Here is a 12,223-nt window from a genome sequence, read left to right as displayed (position 1 = left end):
GGTCGGCCGCGCGAAGGACTAAGCCCTTGTGGTAGGCGCATACCAGCTGAGCCAAAGGGACAGGACACCCCAATTGCTCACTCTTTTTGCATAATAAGCGTGCTCCCTGTGTCCCTTTTAATGCTGCGGCATGACCCTCGACCGGCTCGTAACACTGATGATCAAAACAGTTTGAATAGTTGATAACTAATGATGGAGGCATTGTTGCAGCTGTAGTCACGGTGCTGAGCAGAGGGCTCAGCTGAGTCATTTCAAGGCTGAGTGCAGAGTGTCTGAGCGCCTGCAATGGCCACAGAGCGACAGTTACACGAGGAGACATCGATCAACCCTAAGAAATCGATTGGCTTTTTAAATCGGTGTCAAACAGTGAGAGGTTTTACTTTTTGACGTATAGTTTGACTGTGGCATTTCTTACCAGAATAAGCACCACGATGGACAGGATGTAGAAGGTAGAGTCGCGGAACAGAGGCCACCAGCTCAGAGAGATGGGCTAGGGGCATAGACACACAAACACACAATTAGGTCAAGTGAACGGCTGAGATTTGGTCTATTTGAGATCAGTAGTGTCAGGTTGGTCCTGGTAGTCTCCTGACTGGACACAGTGAGTGTGTGTACCTGTCCAGAGAAGATGCCACAAATGCCAATGATGACCAGGATGTTAAAGACAGCTGATCCTACGATGGTTCCCACACCGAGGTCTCCTTTTGTGATAAACACCCCTACAGAGAGAGAGAGGGAGAGAGAGAGAGAGAGAGAGAGAGAGAGTGAGAGAGAGAGAGAGAGAGAGAGAGAGAGAGAGAGAGAGAGAGAGAGAGAGAGAGAGAGAATGAATGTTAAGAATCATCAGTAACTAGAATTAACTGCCTCTCGGTTAATTCTGGCCAAAGATGTCTTTCACAGTCACGTTGAATTTTGACCTTTGACCACCAAATTGTAATCAGTTCATCCGTGAGTCCAAGTGGACGTTTGAGCCAGGGCTGTCGCCGGCCGAGGCATAAAAAGGGTCGCCTACAAGCCTTCTTTTGTCTAAATTTCACCATGGAAAGTTTTATCTTGTTGATATCAGGGATCCATCTTATCTTACACAAGGAAAATTGCAGTGAAATTGCGGTAGGGAGCCTGTCGTATGTCCAAATCCCAATACTTTGTCACCAGTAAACTGCCATATGTGACAGCAGGAGCAAAGCTTCTCCATTCAGTGGAATTACACACAAGGCGGAGATCCATATTATTATGGATGATGATGATGATGATGGAGCAATCAATGAGGTTGATTGGACCGATTAGACAAGTGTCATACTGACCAATCAGGGAGGTGAAGAGCTCGGGGGCGGAGCTGCCAGCTGCCATGAAGGTTGCCCCAGCAACATCCTCACTCAGTTGAAGGTTCTAGGGGACAGAGGTGGTAGATGGTCAAGAGAGAGAGAGAGAGAGAGAGAGAGAGAGAGAGAGGGAGATGTAGAAGTGGGACAGGGACAGGTGCTGCAAACTAGCAGCAGCTATAAGCACTGTGATACAAATACCGCGTTCATGACAACTCAGAGGTTTCAACACGGAACCTCCGCCCCCGACACATGGTCTAATCAGAGCGAAAAATAGATGACACAAACACATATTAACGTTAAAATTACATAATGAAAACATGACATTTTGTGTTAAAACATCAACAAACATCTTTATAATAATTCTGTGATTAGTCGCCATTTTGATGTGGCTATGACGTCAACTCGGACAAAGCGGAGCTCTGAATGATACCCGAATTTCCGATCTGTAATTCCGACCTGGACAACCGTTCGATTCACTTTTTACAGGTCAGACCCCATTTTTTCCGGTGGTCCAAGTTGTCATGAACGCGGTATAACTTCGGACAACATTTGCCTTTGGACATCTGTAACTGTCATTGTGCATCAGTCTATGTATTCTGTATCTGTCCCTTGAAATAAATCTTAAATAAAATATTGACTCCCAAATTCTCAAAAAAAGAAAAGAAAAGAAAGAAGGAAAAAAAAGACAAAAGCCAAACACAAAACTGCATATTTTAGTCTATTTTTATTCATAGCCTACCTACATTACATATCATACCTCAGAGATCTTTTCCAGTGATGGCACAAAGTAGACGTCACACACAATGGCCAAGGCAAGAAACATGTAGACGGCCTAGGAAGTACAGGACACAGCTTATCGGCCACATCAATTCACTTTGTATGTTTGTGTGTGGTGTGTGTTGTTGAGTCTGTGTGTGTCTGTGTGTGTGTGTGTGTGTGTATGTGTGTGTGTGTGTGTGTGTGTGTGTGTGTGGGGTGTGTGTTTTTGAGTCTGTGTGTGTCTGTGTGTTTGTGTGTGTGTGTGTGTGTGTGTGTGTGTGTGTGTGTGTGTGCACACGCCACAATGCAAGCATACTGTATAAACAGAGTCATTACTCACGCAGAGCACATGAAGGAGTATTGCTCCCTGTCTCCTCTGCTTCAGAGTAAAGATGTCCTGTGGAAACTCATGGATAGCTGGGAGAGAGAGGGGGGGGGGGAGGGAGAGAGACGGGAGAGAGAAGGAGAGAGGAACTCACTTCATGATGGGGTAGAGGTGTGTGAAATGAGCCAAGGTTAAATCATTTAAACAAGGGAAATTAGACCCTGAAACTGCAGCCAAATTTTAGGTGTGTGTCTATGATTGTGTGTGTATGTGTGTGTGTGCGTGTATGTGTGTGTGTGTGTGTGTGTGTGTGTGTGTGTGTGTGCGCGAGAGTGTGTATGATTGTGTGGGATGTGGGTCCTGCTGTATCTCCTAGTAGCAACAAGGGCCCAGGCGAGGTTGAGGTTAAAGTGGTTCCACCGTCATGTGACCCAGCCAGCTAGCTCACTTATAGCTATTATTATGAGGCAGTGGGACGCAACAACAGTCAGGGCCAGTGTTGTGCCCAAAAGTGATTGCTAAAAAGTTATGGTCTGCCAAAAAGTGGTTAGCTGCCAAAAAGTGGTTAGCTGCCAAAAAGTGGTTAGCTGCCAAAAAGTGGTTAGCTGCCAAAAAGTGATAGCTAAAAAGTTATTGTCTGCCAAAAAGTGGTTAGCTGCCAAAAAGTGGTTAGCTGCCAAAAAGTGATTGCCAAAAAGTGATTACTGTCATATAACCCATCCGTGAATCATGTTTATTATAGTCTCGTTCCCAAATATAGGCCTAAACAAGATATTATACATACCAAACACATATAAACTTCGCAAACAATACTATAGTATTGACATATAGGCCTACATTATTATATAGACGTATGAACTGGGCAATACAGCTTTAACAGTCTGCACTGCAGACAGTAATCACTTTTTGGCAGACAATCACTTTTTAGCAATCACATTTTGGCAGCTAAGCCACTCCACCGTGCAGCTGGAAGGAAGGCTGGTGACTTCACAAGTGATTTTTGCCCAGTTTCTGCCTTTCTTTCTAAAACTGCCACCGAGGATGAGGGGTCATTTGAAGCTGAAAAGTGGATTGGAAAAACTGTAGGAGGACAACAGGGAGGTGGGAGATGCATCCGAAGCAAAATGCACAGGAGCACAGGGCTGATATTGTGTTGATATACATTGATACCAGGCATCTACAGCATATTTTTATTTCCAAACACGAGATAATATGAAGGGATGCTCTTAACGTGGTCCTTTAAAGAGAGCTTGAATGTCTGGAAGGCCCTGAAGTTCATCTCATAATTGATCCATAGGGTTTTACCTAGAATTGATTTTGTTTCTTTATTTCCCTGAGGGAGTAGGTCAGAGAAACCTCCCCCCTCCATCTGAGCTGCCTCTCCTTCCCCATGAAATATTCATGACAAATCTAGTACAGTAATCCAGTACAATCACAATGAAATCACTGAAATACATACAATATGTTCAATGTAGCCTAATTGGCTACAAATTCTCCTTATCCCACTATGTGGAGTGGACACTGCAAAATATGAATTGTGTGTATTATCATAGCTGTGTATCATGATAGAGGCAATCCCCACCACTTCCATGTATTAATATCCAAAGACTAGCAGCTCTCTCTCTCTCTCTCTCTCTCTCTCTCTCTCTCCATCTCAAAGACATACAAGCAACATGAGAGTGCTGTACTAACCAGTAGGTCACGACTGGCCGGCACTTTGCTCCAGATGCACACGGCATCCAACCAGAAACTCAGCGTTCAGTTTCCTAGCAACCAGGGTCCTCAAAGGCCTAACTGTGCTGAAGCATCTCTGTGCGTGCAGACTTTAAAATAAATGAAGACAGAGCGAGCGAGGTTGACTGCTGAGGCCGATCGATGCACGGATGAGAGAGGGCGGGATTAAAGCAATTAGTAGAGACGGGGCCCACACACACACACACACACACGCACACGCACATGCACACGCACACGCACACACACACGCACACGCACACGCACATACACACGCACACACACACGCAGGGCAACATGTCTCACCAGCTCTAGGAGTGTTGGAGGTCTGGTTGTCCTCTCCGCTCTCCTGGTTGAGCTCTCGCTTGGAGAGTGAGACATCATTCACATTGGCTCCACGGGAGGCTATCATGAGGGATTGACATTATACATAGATATAAATAAATTAATAAATAAATAAATTAAATTCATGCATGGGGATCCATTACAGATTGAGCGTCATTATAAACATTTTGATTGATTGTTGTGCAAATCATGGACCAAGATAGGTAGGCCTAACTAACTAATCCACGTTGTTTGGGTGAAGCCAGTGGCGTGCCGTCCATTAGGCGAACTAGGTAAATGCTAAGGGCGCTTGAGCCGTTAGGGGCGCCAGAGAGGGTAATTTTTTTTTTTTTTTTACAAATACTTTTTCATGATAATAGGCCTACTATTATTTTACAATAGTAGACAAAAAATAAGCAGCACAACGTCTTAAGTCTTTAAATAATAGTGAAATCATTTTTCTAATTCTGCCTTTCTGGCTGCCTGGGCTGCAGCACTTTCACCATGGTCCCTAATCCAGAGGTTCTCAAATGTTTTTCAGCCAAGGACCCCTTACAAGATAGAAAATATACCGGGGACCCCCTCATTCTGATTTGTGATTTTGGGCTAAGCTTAATTGTTTCCACGGTAACGTGCTTGACTTTTAATTTGATAGGTTTGTTATTAGAATGTAATCCATGAACCATTTTAGATTTAAAGCATAAACTACTTTCGTTGAACTATGAAGATTTTGCAAAAAAAATATATATATATATATTTTTAATTACATTACATTTACATTACGTCATTTAGCAGACACTTTTGTTTTGTCCAAAGTGACTTACAATATCACAATTTGTCAACAGTACAGAAAACCACTATGCAACACAATCAATGACAGCCAAGATATTTTGATAGACTAGCACCATGTAGGGAGTAGTTTGAGAAGGAATAAGTAACATGTAGCATTTTATTTTTTAATTAAATTTTTTTTTTTCACTTGAAAACTTTTCGCGGACCCCCTGGCAAAGTGCCACGGACCCCTGGGGGTCCGCGGACCCCCATTTGAGAACCACTGCCCTAATCCATACCACCCCACCCCCCTGCGCGGCCGCGCCCCCTTCTACCTGCTTGGAGCTTTTTCCCAGAGTGGGGGAAGGGAGCTGGAAGGTGGGTGCTGAGGGTGCTGCAGCACCCCCTAGTGGCAAGAAATGGGATTTTCGAAATTGTTGGATTTGGCATATTTGCCACAACACACTCTCATGCTATATTGCTTAATTATATTTTCTTTGGGGGGGGGCACCAGCAAAAATCTTGCCTAGGGTACCAACTTGGTCAGGCACGCCACTGGGTGAAGCACCATATTTCCATCCATATTCCCATATAGGGAAGAGTGTCAGTGGAAGTCAATAATGAGTTTAGTAGCCTAGGCCATGACCTTACTTTCGTGGTATTCTTTGAATAGATATATAGGCTATCCTTAGTATAGCCTATAGGTTAACATCTTAATTTATATGGCTGCTAATCCATAGCCAGCACATGACATCGATCAGCAGATGAAATCAAGTGTTTTATCTGATGTTTATCTTTATTTGTTTGGGGAGGCACCTGTGACATCAAGGAAACGCACGATCCAGGCGGCTGCAAGCAGACCGACTCCACAGATGCAGAACCGCGGGAGGAGCCGCGTCCTCCTCGCCGACTTCATCCCGCTTTCCGTCGCTCTCCGCCCGGGTGTCCGCTCGGGTCTCCGCTCAGAACATGTCGCTGGTCCTCACGCCGCTCCGGCTCCGTGCTTGTTAACAGACTGGTTGTTGTTGTTGTTGTCGTTATTGCCTTTCAGCTGTTCTGGCTTTGGACTCCATCCAGGAGGAGGCAGGCGGGGGTTATCATCACCAGCAGCATCTCAGCATTGAGTCCACCAGCACCAACGCAGGCAGCATCCTCCAGAGCGCGCTGTTCTGGAAAAATAAGACGCGCACAGAATATGGACCGAACCGCCGAGCATGCCAGTGGGTCCAATTCCAATATACAAAATAATGCTCGATTCAGCCCCCCTCTCTCAAATCTGACTCCCGTTCTCCGTCCGGGAGGGGGCGGGGTGTTTTCCTGGTGTCGCTCACAAGACCACCAGGGAGCGCCTATGGGTGGGGCGCCCAAGTGTGTTGTCTCTGTATGAGACTGGAAGGCTTCAGGCATGGGGAAATGTAAATAAGAATGTGCTGATGTTTCATTACCAACATCATTCATCCACCTGGAACTACAGTAACCGTCATCCCACCACTAGTAGCCTACTGTAACTACTACTAGCCCAGTGTAGTGTCCTCTAGTAAGAGAGTGGCGTCAGCGGAGGACCAAAATGCAAGACTCATTAGCCAATGAACAGCCAGGAATGGGTCTCGCGCTACTTTTGCATGCTAAAATAAAGCCGATAATGTACAATTTGATTCATTTCAAGGGATGAAAAACCCTTTCAAAGTACAACACTGTCTATTTTGATGCAACTCGACAGTGCTGCTTTTTTTACTGAAGAGTTCCACTTTCTACTTCCTGGAAAAAAACTGGTCCATTGGAGTGAACGGAGATGTCGGAACTCTTCTATTATACGGCTCTGGCCCAGTGGTACTCAACCTTGCTCTACTCAGGAGACACACTGACAAAAACAAAAGCTTTGCAAGAGCCACAATCCAAAAAGTCACTTTCCCCCCATTATTTTATGAGATTTGTATTTATTTATTTTAAGTAGGACTTGAAAGAGCCATAACTACCCATAAAGGAGTCGCAGGAGTGGCTCTAGCCTCAGGTTGGTCTATTAGCTAGCCACTCAAAACATGCCATGAGATTATGCTCCCCAGAGAAAAAACAGGCAGAATAACAGCCTATGAAATAAAGAAAGTTAAGTTATCCTTTATTTATCCCCATGGGGAAATTCATCCTCTGCATTGGATCCAGAGCGTTAGCGTATAAATTAACTTGCCTAGCTATACTGTATGATAGGATTCAGTCAGAAGCTGTTATAAAGCATGAGCAAGACAATAATCTTATGAAGGGGTTTGGTAGGTATAGGTTAATAACAGCAGGTAACAATATTACTACAGACTCATTACAACTGAAGAGCCTTTTTTTCTCCAGCGTTTCTATTTATGATCACAATAAACTCAACTCCCACTGATGCTGGTAGTTTGTTAATCTGAAACAGCCTCTCAAAATTAAGCTGTAGTGACTGTGAGGCAGCAGAGGGTGCTGTCTCCCTGCAATGGAGAGACTAATCCGAGACGCTGAGCACTGAAAAAAAAACTGTGTGCGTTTCAATGAAATTGTATTCAATTTTATTACAAGTATATCAACAGAACCTAATCCACAACAAATCAGAGAGTAAACAAACGAAACAAAAGGGCTCGTTTTGAATTGTTCTTTACTTCCCTTAAGAGCATTTAAAATTTAAATGCCCAATAACTTTCAGATCATTCATGACAAAATCAAACATGGATCACATCATAAATAGACGATATGAAATTGCAACATTTCAGGAAAAACATACTTTAACAGACAAAACAACATACAATATTTACAAAGAACATTTTTGGCTGTACTGTTAATTTTAGACTAAGACAAGCAAAAGCACCGGCCAAAATAAAGGCTTATGATTTCAGATTCCAGAGAATAAGAGGCTACAAAAAAGAACTTTAAGTGCATAAGAGAACATTTGCAGTTGAAGTGCTGTAAGACGTTGTTGGGTCAGAGTTGAGGTCATGTTGGAATACAGCAGCTAAGTCTTACAGTTTGGCATGTAATAGTCACTTACTGACAGCATTAGCCTGGGTGAACCCAGCCTTCAACGTAACGTCACAAACAGACTATGCCTGTAACGTAAGTTTCTCTGTGACTGATAGTACATGGAGGTCACGTGGAGGCTGGGTTTACCCAGGCTATATGACAGCATGGCCAATGTAATCTGAAGCAGAGCTCAGTGGGTGGCTGAAGCCATGGAGTAAACCTGCCACAGTCCCATAGTCAAATTTTAAACAATATCCAATAAACTTTCAATGACTATCCCACATATCCTGTATATTGTCTGCTGCAACACTACACTTCATACACATACCACTTCTGTCTGGGTTTTTCCATGTTTGCACATGTTTTCCCATAGCTGCAATTTAACAAAGCGGACATCATGAATCCTGACTCATTGCTACAAAGCAGTGGACGGCTAATGCATAACACTGGATTTGAGGCAAATGAGAGTGTTTCTGGAATCAGGGCAAGCCAAACTAATGTGGCTCACAGAATCAGGCATCCTCACCTTGTACAGTAAAATTCCAACCAAGTGCCTACTGCTATACTCCCAGTTCCTTCATCAATCACTGAAATCAACAAAACTGAGTCCCAATACCAAGCGTCATTGTTAGGGAGCGTGAGTAAAGATTCTTGAGTGAGGATTAAACATTTGCAAATAATCACAATCAATAAAAGAACATTCACGTTGCCGTCTTTCTATTTTCCCATACATTTTGAGTGCACTTCAGTGAACACTGCAGATTTCATTGTTTCTCTTCTGAGGCCATCCTTGTTAAAGTGGTGCAGAGATAATCTTCAGGTCAAGGCTAATGTACCTAAAGACCCATCATCTCTTTCTCTCCACAGTGGGACAGTGACAGTGAGTCAAAGAGGCTGGAAGAAATTCATACCCGGTAAGATCTCACACAGGTCTGTTATACAATAGTCGCTTCCCTACCAGAGCGGCATCTGGCCGATCCGCCATTACCGGACGGGCTCCAGTGACCCTGTGACCTGGAAGTGCAGTCCGTCCCCAGGGAGAGGTGACGGGATGAGCGGAGAGAGCCAGCAGACGTACCAGCGGAGGCCCAGGGCATGGCGCAGGTTCCCCACCACTCCCAGGTCGTAGGGTCGGCGGGTCGAGTACCACTCCCTGGTGGTCTGGCCACGCAGCAGCAGGAAGACGTGGAAGAAGAGGAAGGCGGACACGAGCAGGAAGCCCACCACGCACGTGTCGGCGATGAAGGCAAAGGCAAAGGCGCGAGCCGAGACCTGGCCTGGGGAGAGAGCAGGGACAGCAGCTTGGTTTATATCACCGTCAGAGCTAACACACCACTTGGGTTGAATTACTTTTCTTTCCCGATTTCCTGCCCTGAAGCTGTCCCGGTCGTTGCGCCACCCCCTCTGCCGATCTGGGGACAGCTGTAGACTAGCACATGCCGATACATGTTAAGTTGCCAGCCACTTCTTTTCACCTGACAGCGAGGTGTCAGGTATTCTCCCCAGTTCCTCTCCACCCCGAACAAGCCCCCCGACCGACCAGAGGAGGCACTAGTGCAGCGACCAGGACACATACTCTCTCTTACTCCGGCTCCCTAGTCTGGGTGAACCCAGCCTTCAATGTGACGCCACATAACGTACATGACTGATAGTACATGGAGGTCACGGGGAGGCTGGGTTTACCCAGGCTACCGGCTTCCCACCTGCAGACAAGGCCAATTGTGCCTGTATGGGCGCCCGACCAAGCCGGAGGCAACACGGGGCACAAACCTGCAACCCTCGTGTTGGTAAGCAGGGAATTTACCACTGCACTACCCGGGACGCCCCAGGTTGAATTACTCCTTGAAATACTCGGTTACATTCCTAACAACTTTGCGCTGTGTTTTGGGGACAAAGCAGATCCAACCTGAGACTAGCATGAGCCAGGGTATGAGCAGCAGCAGCACGCTGTGCATGGTCACGCCCTCCTTCAGGATGACGATGAAGACCTCGGCGTTCATCACCACGGCGTACAGCAGCCCCGACCACATGAACAGCAAGCAGCTCAGGAAGTAGCGGTAGTTACGGAAGCCCACACACTGGCCAAAGAAGACGCAGTGGTGGTCCCGCCGCAGCACGCACACCTTGCAGTCATAGCAGTGTGAGCAGCGTGGGGGAGTATGCGTCTCACATGTGTAGCAGTACCTATGGGAAGAGAGAGGAGGAAAGGATTATTAATCAATATTCGCCAGAGATGGACGGAAGACATGTTTTTTGATGCTGATACTCCGATCTGTTACTGACACAGACACTGATCATTAGTTTGCCTTTTCACCAATGGATGGCTTCTAACAACAATTGCTCAGTGTAATACATAATGAAAAGCTACAACTTATTCAGTTTTGTGACACATATTGATGCCACACACTTTCTAGTTCTTCTGTCCCAAGACTTACTGGACAGGTATTTTCCAATGGTCTGTTAGGTTCATGAAAGGTTAATGTTAGCCAAGTTTTCAGTGTACAACTATTCACGATAGCCATGATACATTTCTCAATTTATTAAACTACAAATGCATCTACTGCTACCCCAGTGCATTTGGGACCTTTTTGTTTTTAATTTAAAATCCCAAGTTATGCCCCACACTTGACATTTACCTCCAGCCCTGGCCCATGCCTTCTCCTCCCAGGAACACCCCCCTGATGCTGGGGCTGGTTTTGAGGAAGAGGGAGGCGTTCCAGCAGATATTCCCCAGCATGAAGTACTGGGCCAGCAGGTGTAGCGCCTTCCACCAGGAGGACCACTCTGTCTTCTTCTGCTCCGCCTCCAGCGGAGCCTCGAGCAGCACCAGGTAGCTCACCTCCCCCGTGATGGAGAAGACCAGGAAGGTGTTGAGGACCACGGGGAGGTGGCGACACACCCGCTCCACCCGGCAAAACACCTTACTGGCAAAGCTGCTCATGTTTCCTGCCTTGCCAGCTTTCAGTGTTGTTTTTATTTTAAGATGATTTTAAGGATTGAAAAGGCGAAGTAAAGTAAACAATGGGAGGATTGGTTTCACAGACGGACTGTGCTAACCGTTAGCTTAGCTAGCTAACTAACGGCAACGTTCCGGGGACCGGGTTAAATGAACGGCTTGACATTCATAATAACTCAAATAGCTGCAGTGCAAATGGCTGTAATGTAATAGTTGACTTCAGAATGCTGCTCAGTCTTGGCAAACCTCGATTCCTCTGGTGATCTCCCATTAAAACAGCCTGTGTTGCATGAAAATACATCCCCAGATGACTGGAGCTGAACGCAGTGAGTTCCGCAAATCAGGCGCTAACATGTCTGGGACAACACAACATACATTTACGTTTCTTTTCAGTAGATTCACATGCAAATATTATGATTTATATGCTATTGATGTGTTGTATATTATTCCATGCGTATTTTTTTTCTAAAGACTTCCAAGGATTTTTTTTCCTTTCCCCCAAGAAATGGCATGATAATCATAATCATAATGTATTCACACTTACAGTATCATTCAGCACCCACACATATACCTTTCTCTAACTTGGTTACCTACTACCAATGGTGTAGTGGTGCTTGGAGAAGTGGGTATTACTCATAGACTGTATAATAAATAGGTGTTACTCTTAATTTATGGAGGGGGGGGGGGGGGGGGGGGGATATTAAGTAGCCTGTCCAGCAATGAACACCCTCCTGTGTTATAAACCGTGGCATGTATGACATCACAATTGCTCGAGTTACATCACTGATGACATCACAATTGCTCGAGTGACATCACTGATGACATCACTGATAACATCACTGGTGACATCACAATTGCTCGAGTGACAGCTTCATTCACAGTCCAACACACTTCACACAGCCCTTCAATCACACTGTGTGGGTGGAGCCTCTTCCCACTCATCACCTGTCAATCAGTGTGGGTGGAGCCTCTTACCAAACAACACCTGTCAATCAATCTGTGTGGGCAGAGCCTCTATCATGATGTGGAACTCAATGAGTGATGTCA

At 45.4% G+C, this 12,223-nt stretch overlaps 2 protein-coding genes across 2 annotated transcripts in view; both read right to left on the bottom strand.

Annotated features, from left to right (window-relative positions):
* slc24a6a (solute carrier family 24 member 6a) overlaps positions 1-6,151 on the bottom strand; it is a gene marked incomplete at both ends in the record, with an annotated part of 15,776 nt that extends 9,625 nt beyond the window's left edge. The window contains 7 exons of the mRNA XM_083651796.1: positions 416-490; positions 616-719; positions 1,305-1,389; positions 2,083-2,157; positions 2,425-2,501; positions 4,447-4,545; positions 6,052-6,151. Coding sequence (XP_083507922.1) covers positions 416-490; positions 616-719; positions 1,305-1,389; positions 2,083-2,157; positions 2,425-2,501; positions 4,447-4,545; positions 6,052-6,151 — 615 coding nt within the window. The remainder of the gene's footprint in view (positions 1-415; positions 491-615; positions 720-1,304; positions 1,390-2,082; positions 2,158-2,424; positions 2,502-4,446; positions 4,546-6,051) is intronic.
* A 1,695-nt stretch (positions 6,152-7,846) lies between these two features.
* Positions 7,847-11,477, bottom strand: zdhhc24 (zDHHC palmitoyltransferase 24). The gene is made up of 3 exons (XM_083651654.1): positions 10,857-11,477; positions 10,127-10,404; positions 7,847-9,497 (listed from the first exon to the last, which is right to left on the bottom strand). The coding sequence occupies exons 1-3, from the start codon at positions 11,159-11,161 to the stop codon at positions 9,205-9,207; spliced, it is 876 nt and encodes a 291-aa protein (XP_083507780.1). The 5' UTR covers positions 11,162-11,477; the 3' UTR covers positions 7,847-9,204.
* Positions 11,478-12,223: the final 746 nt, after the last annotated feature.

This window comes from Poromitra crassiceps, assembly GCF_964638095.1.
Source record: "Poromitra crassiceps genome assembly, chromosome: 15".
Taxonomy (NCBI): domain Eukaryota; kingdom Metazoa; phylum Chordata; class Actinopteri; order Beryciformes; family Melamphaidae; genus Poromitra; species Poromitra crassiceps.
The sequence above is the reverse complement of the archived record's forward strand: the minus strand, read 5'-3'. Positions and strand labels throughout refer to the sequence as shown.

Coding starts and splice junctions, on each gene's coding strand:
- zdhhc24 (XM_083651654.1), bottom strand. CDS start 11,161: ATGAGCAGCTTTGCCAGTAAGGTGTTTTGCCGGGTGGAGCGGGTGTGT. Junction 10,405..10,856: donor GGCATGGGCCAGGGCTGGAG/GTAAATGTCAAG, acceptor CTCTTCCCATAG/GTACTGCTACACATGTGAGA. Junction 9,498..10,126: donor CTGGCTCATGCTAGTCTCAG/GTTGGATCTGCT, acceptor CTCTCTCCCCAG/GCCAGGTCTCGGCTCGCGCC.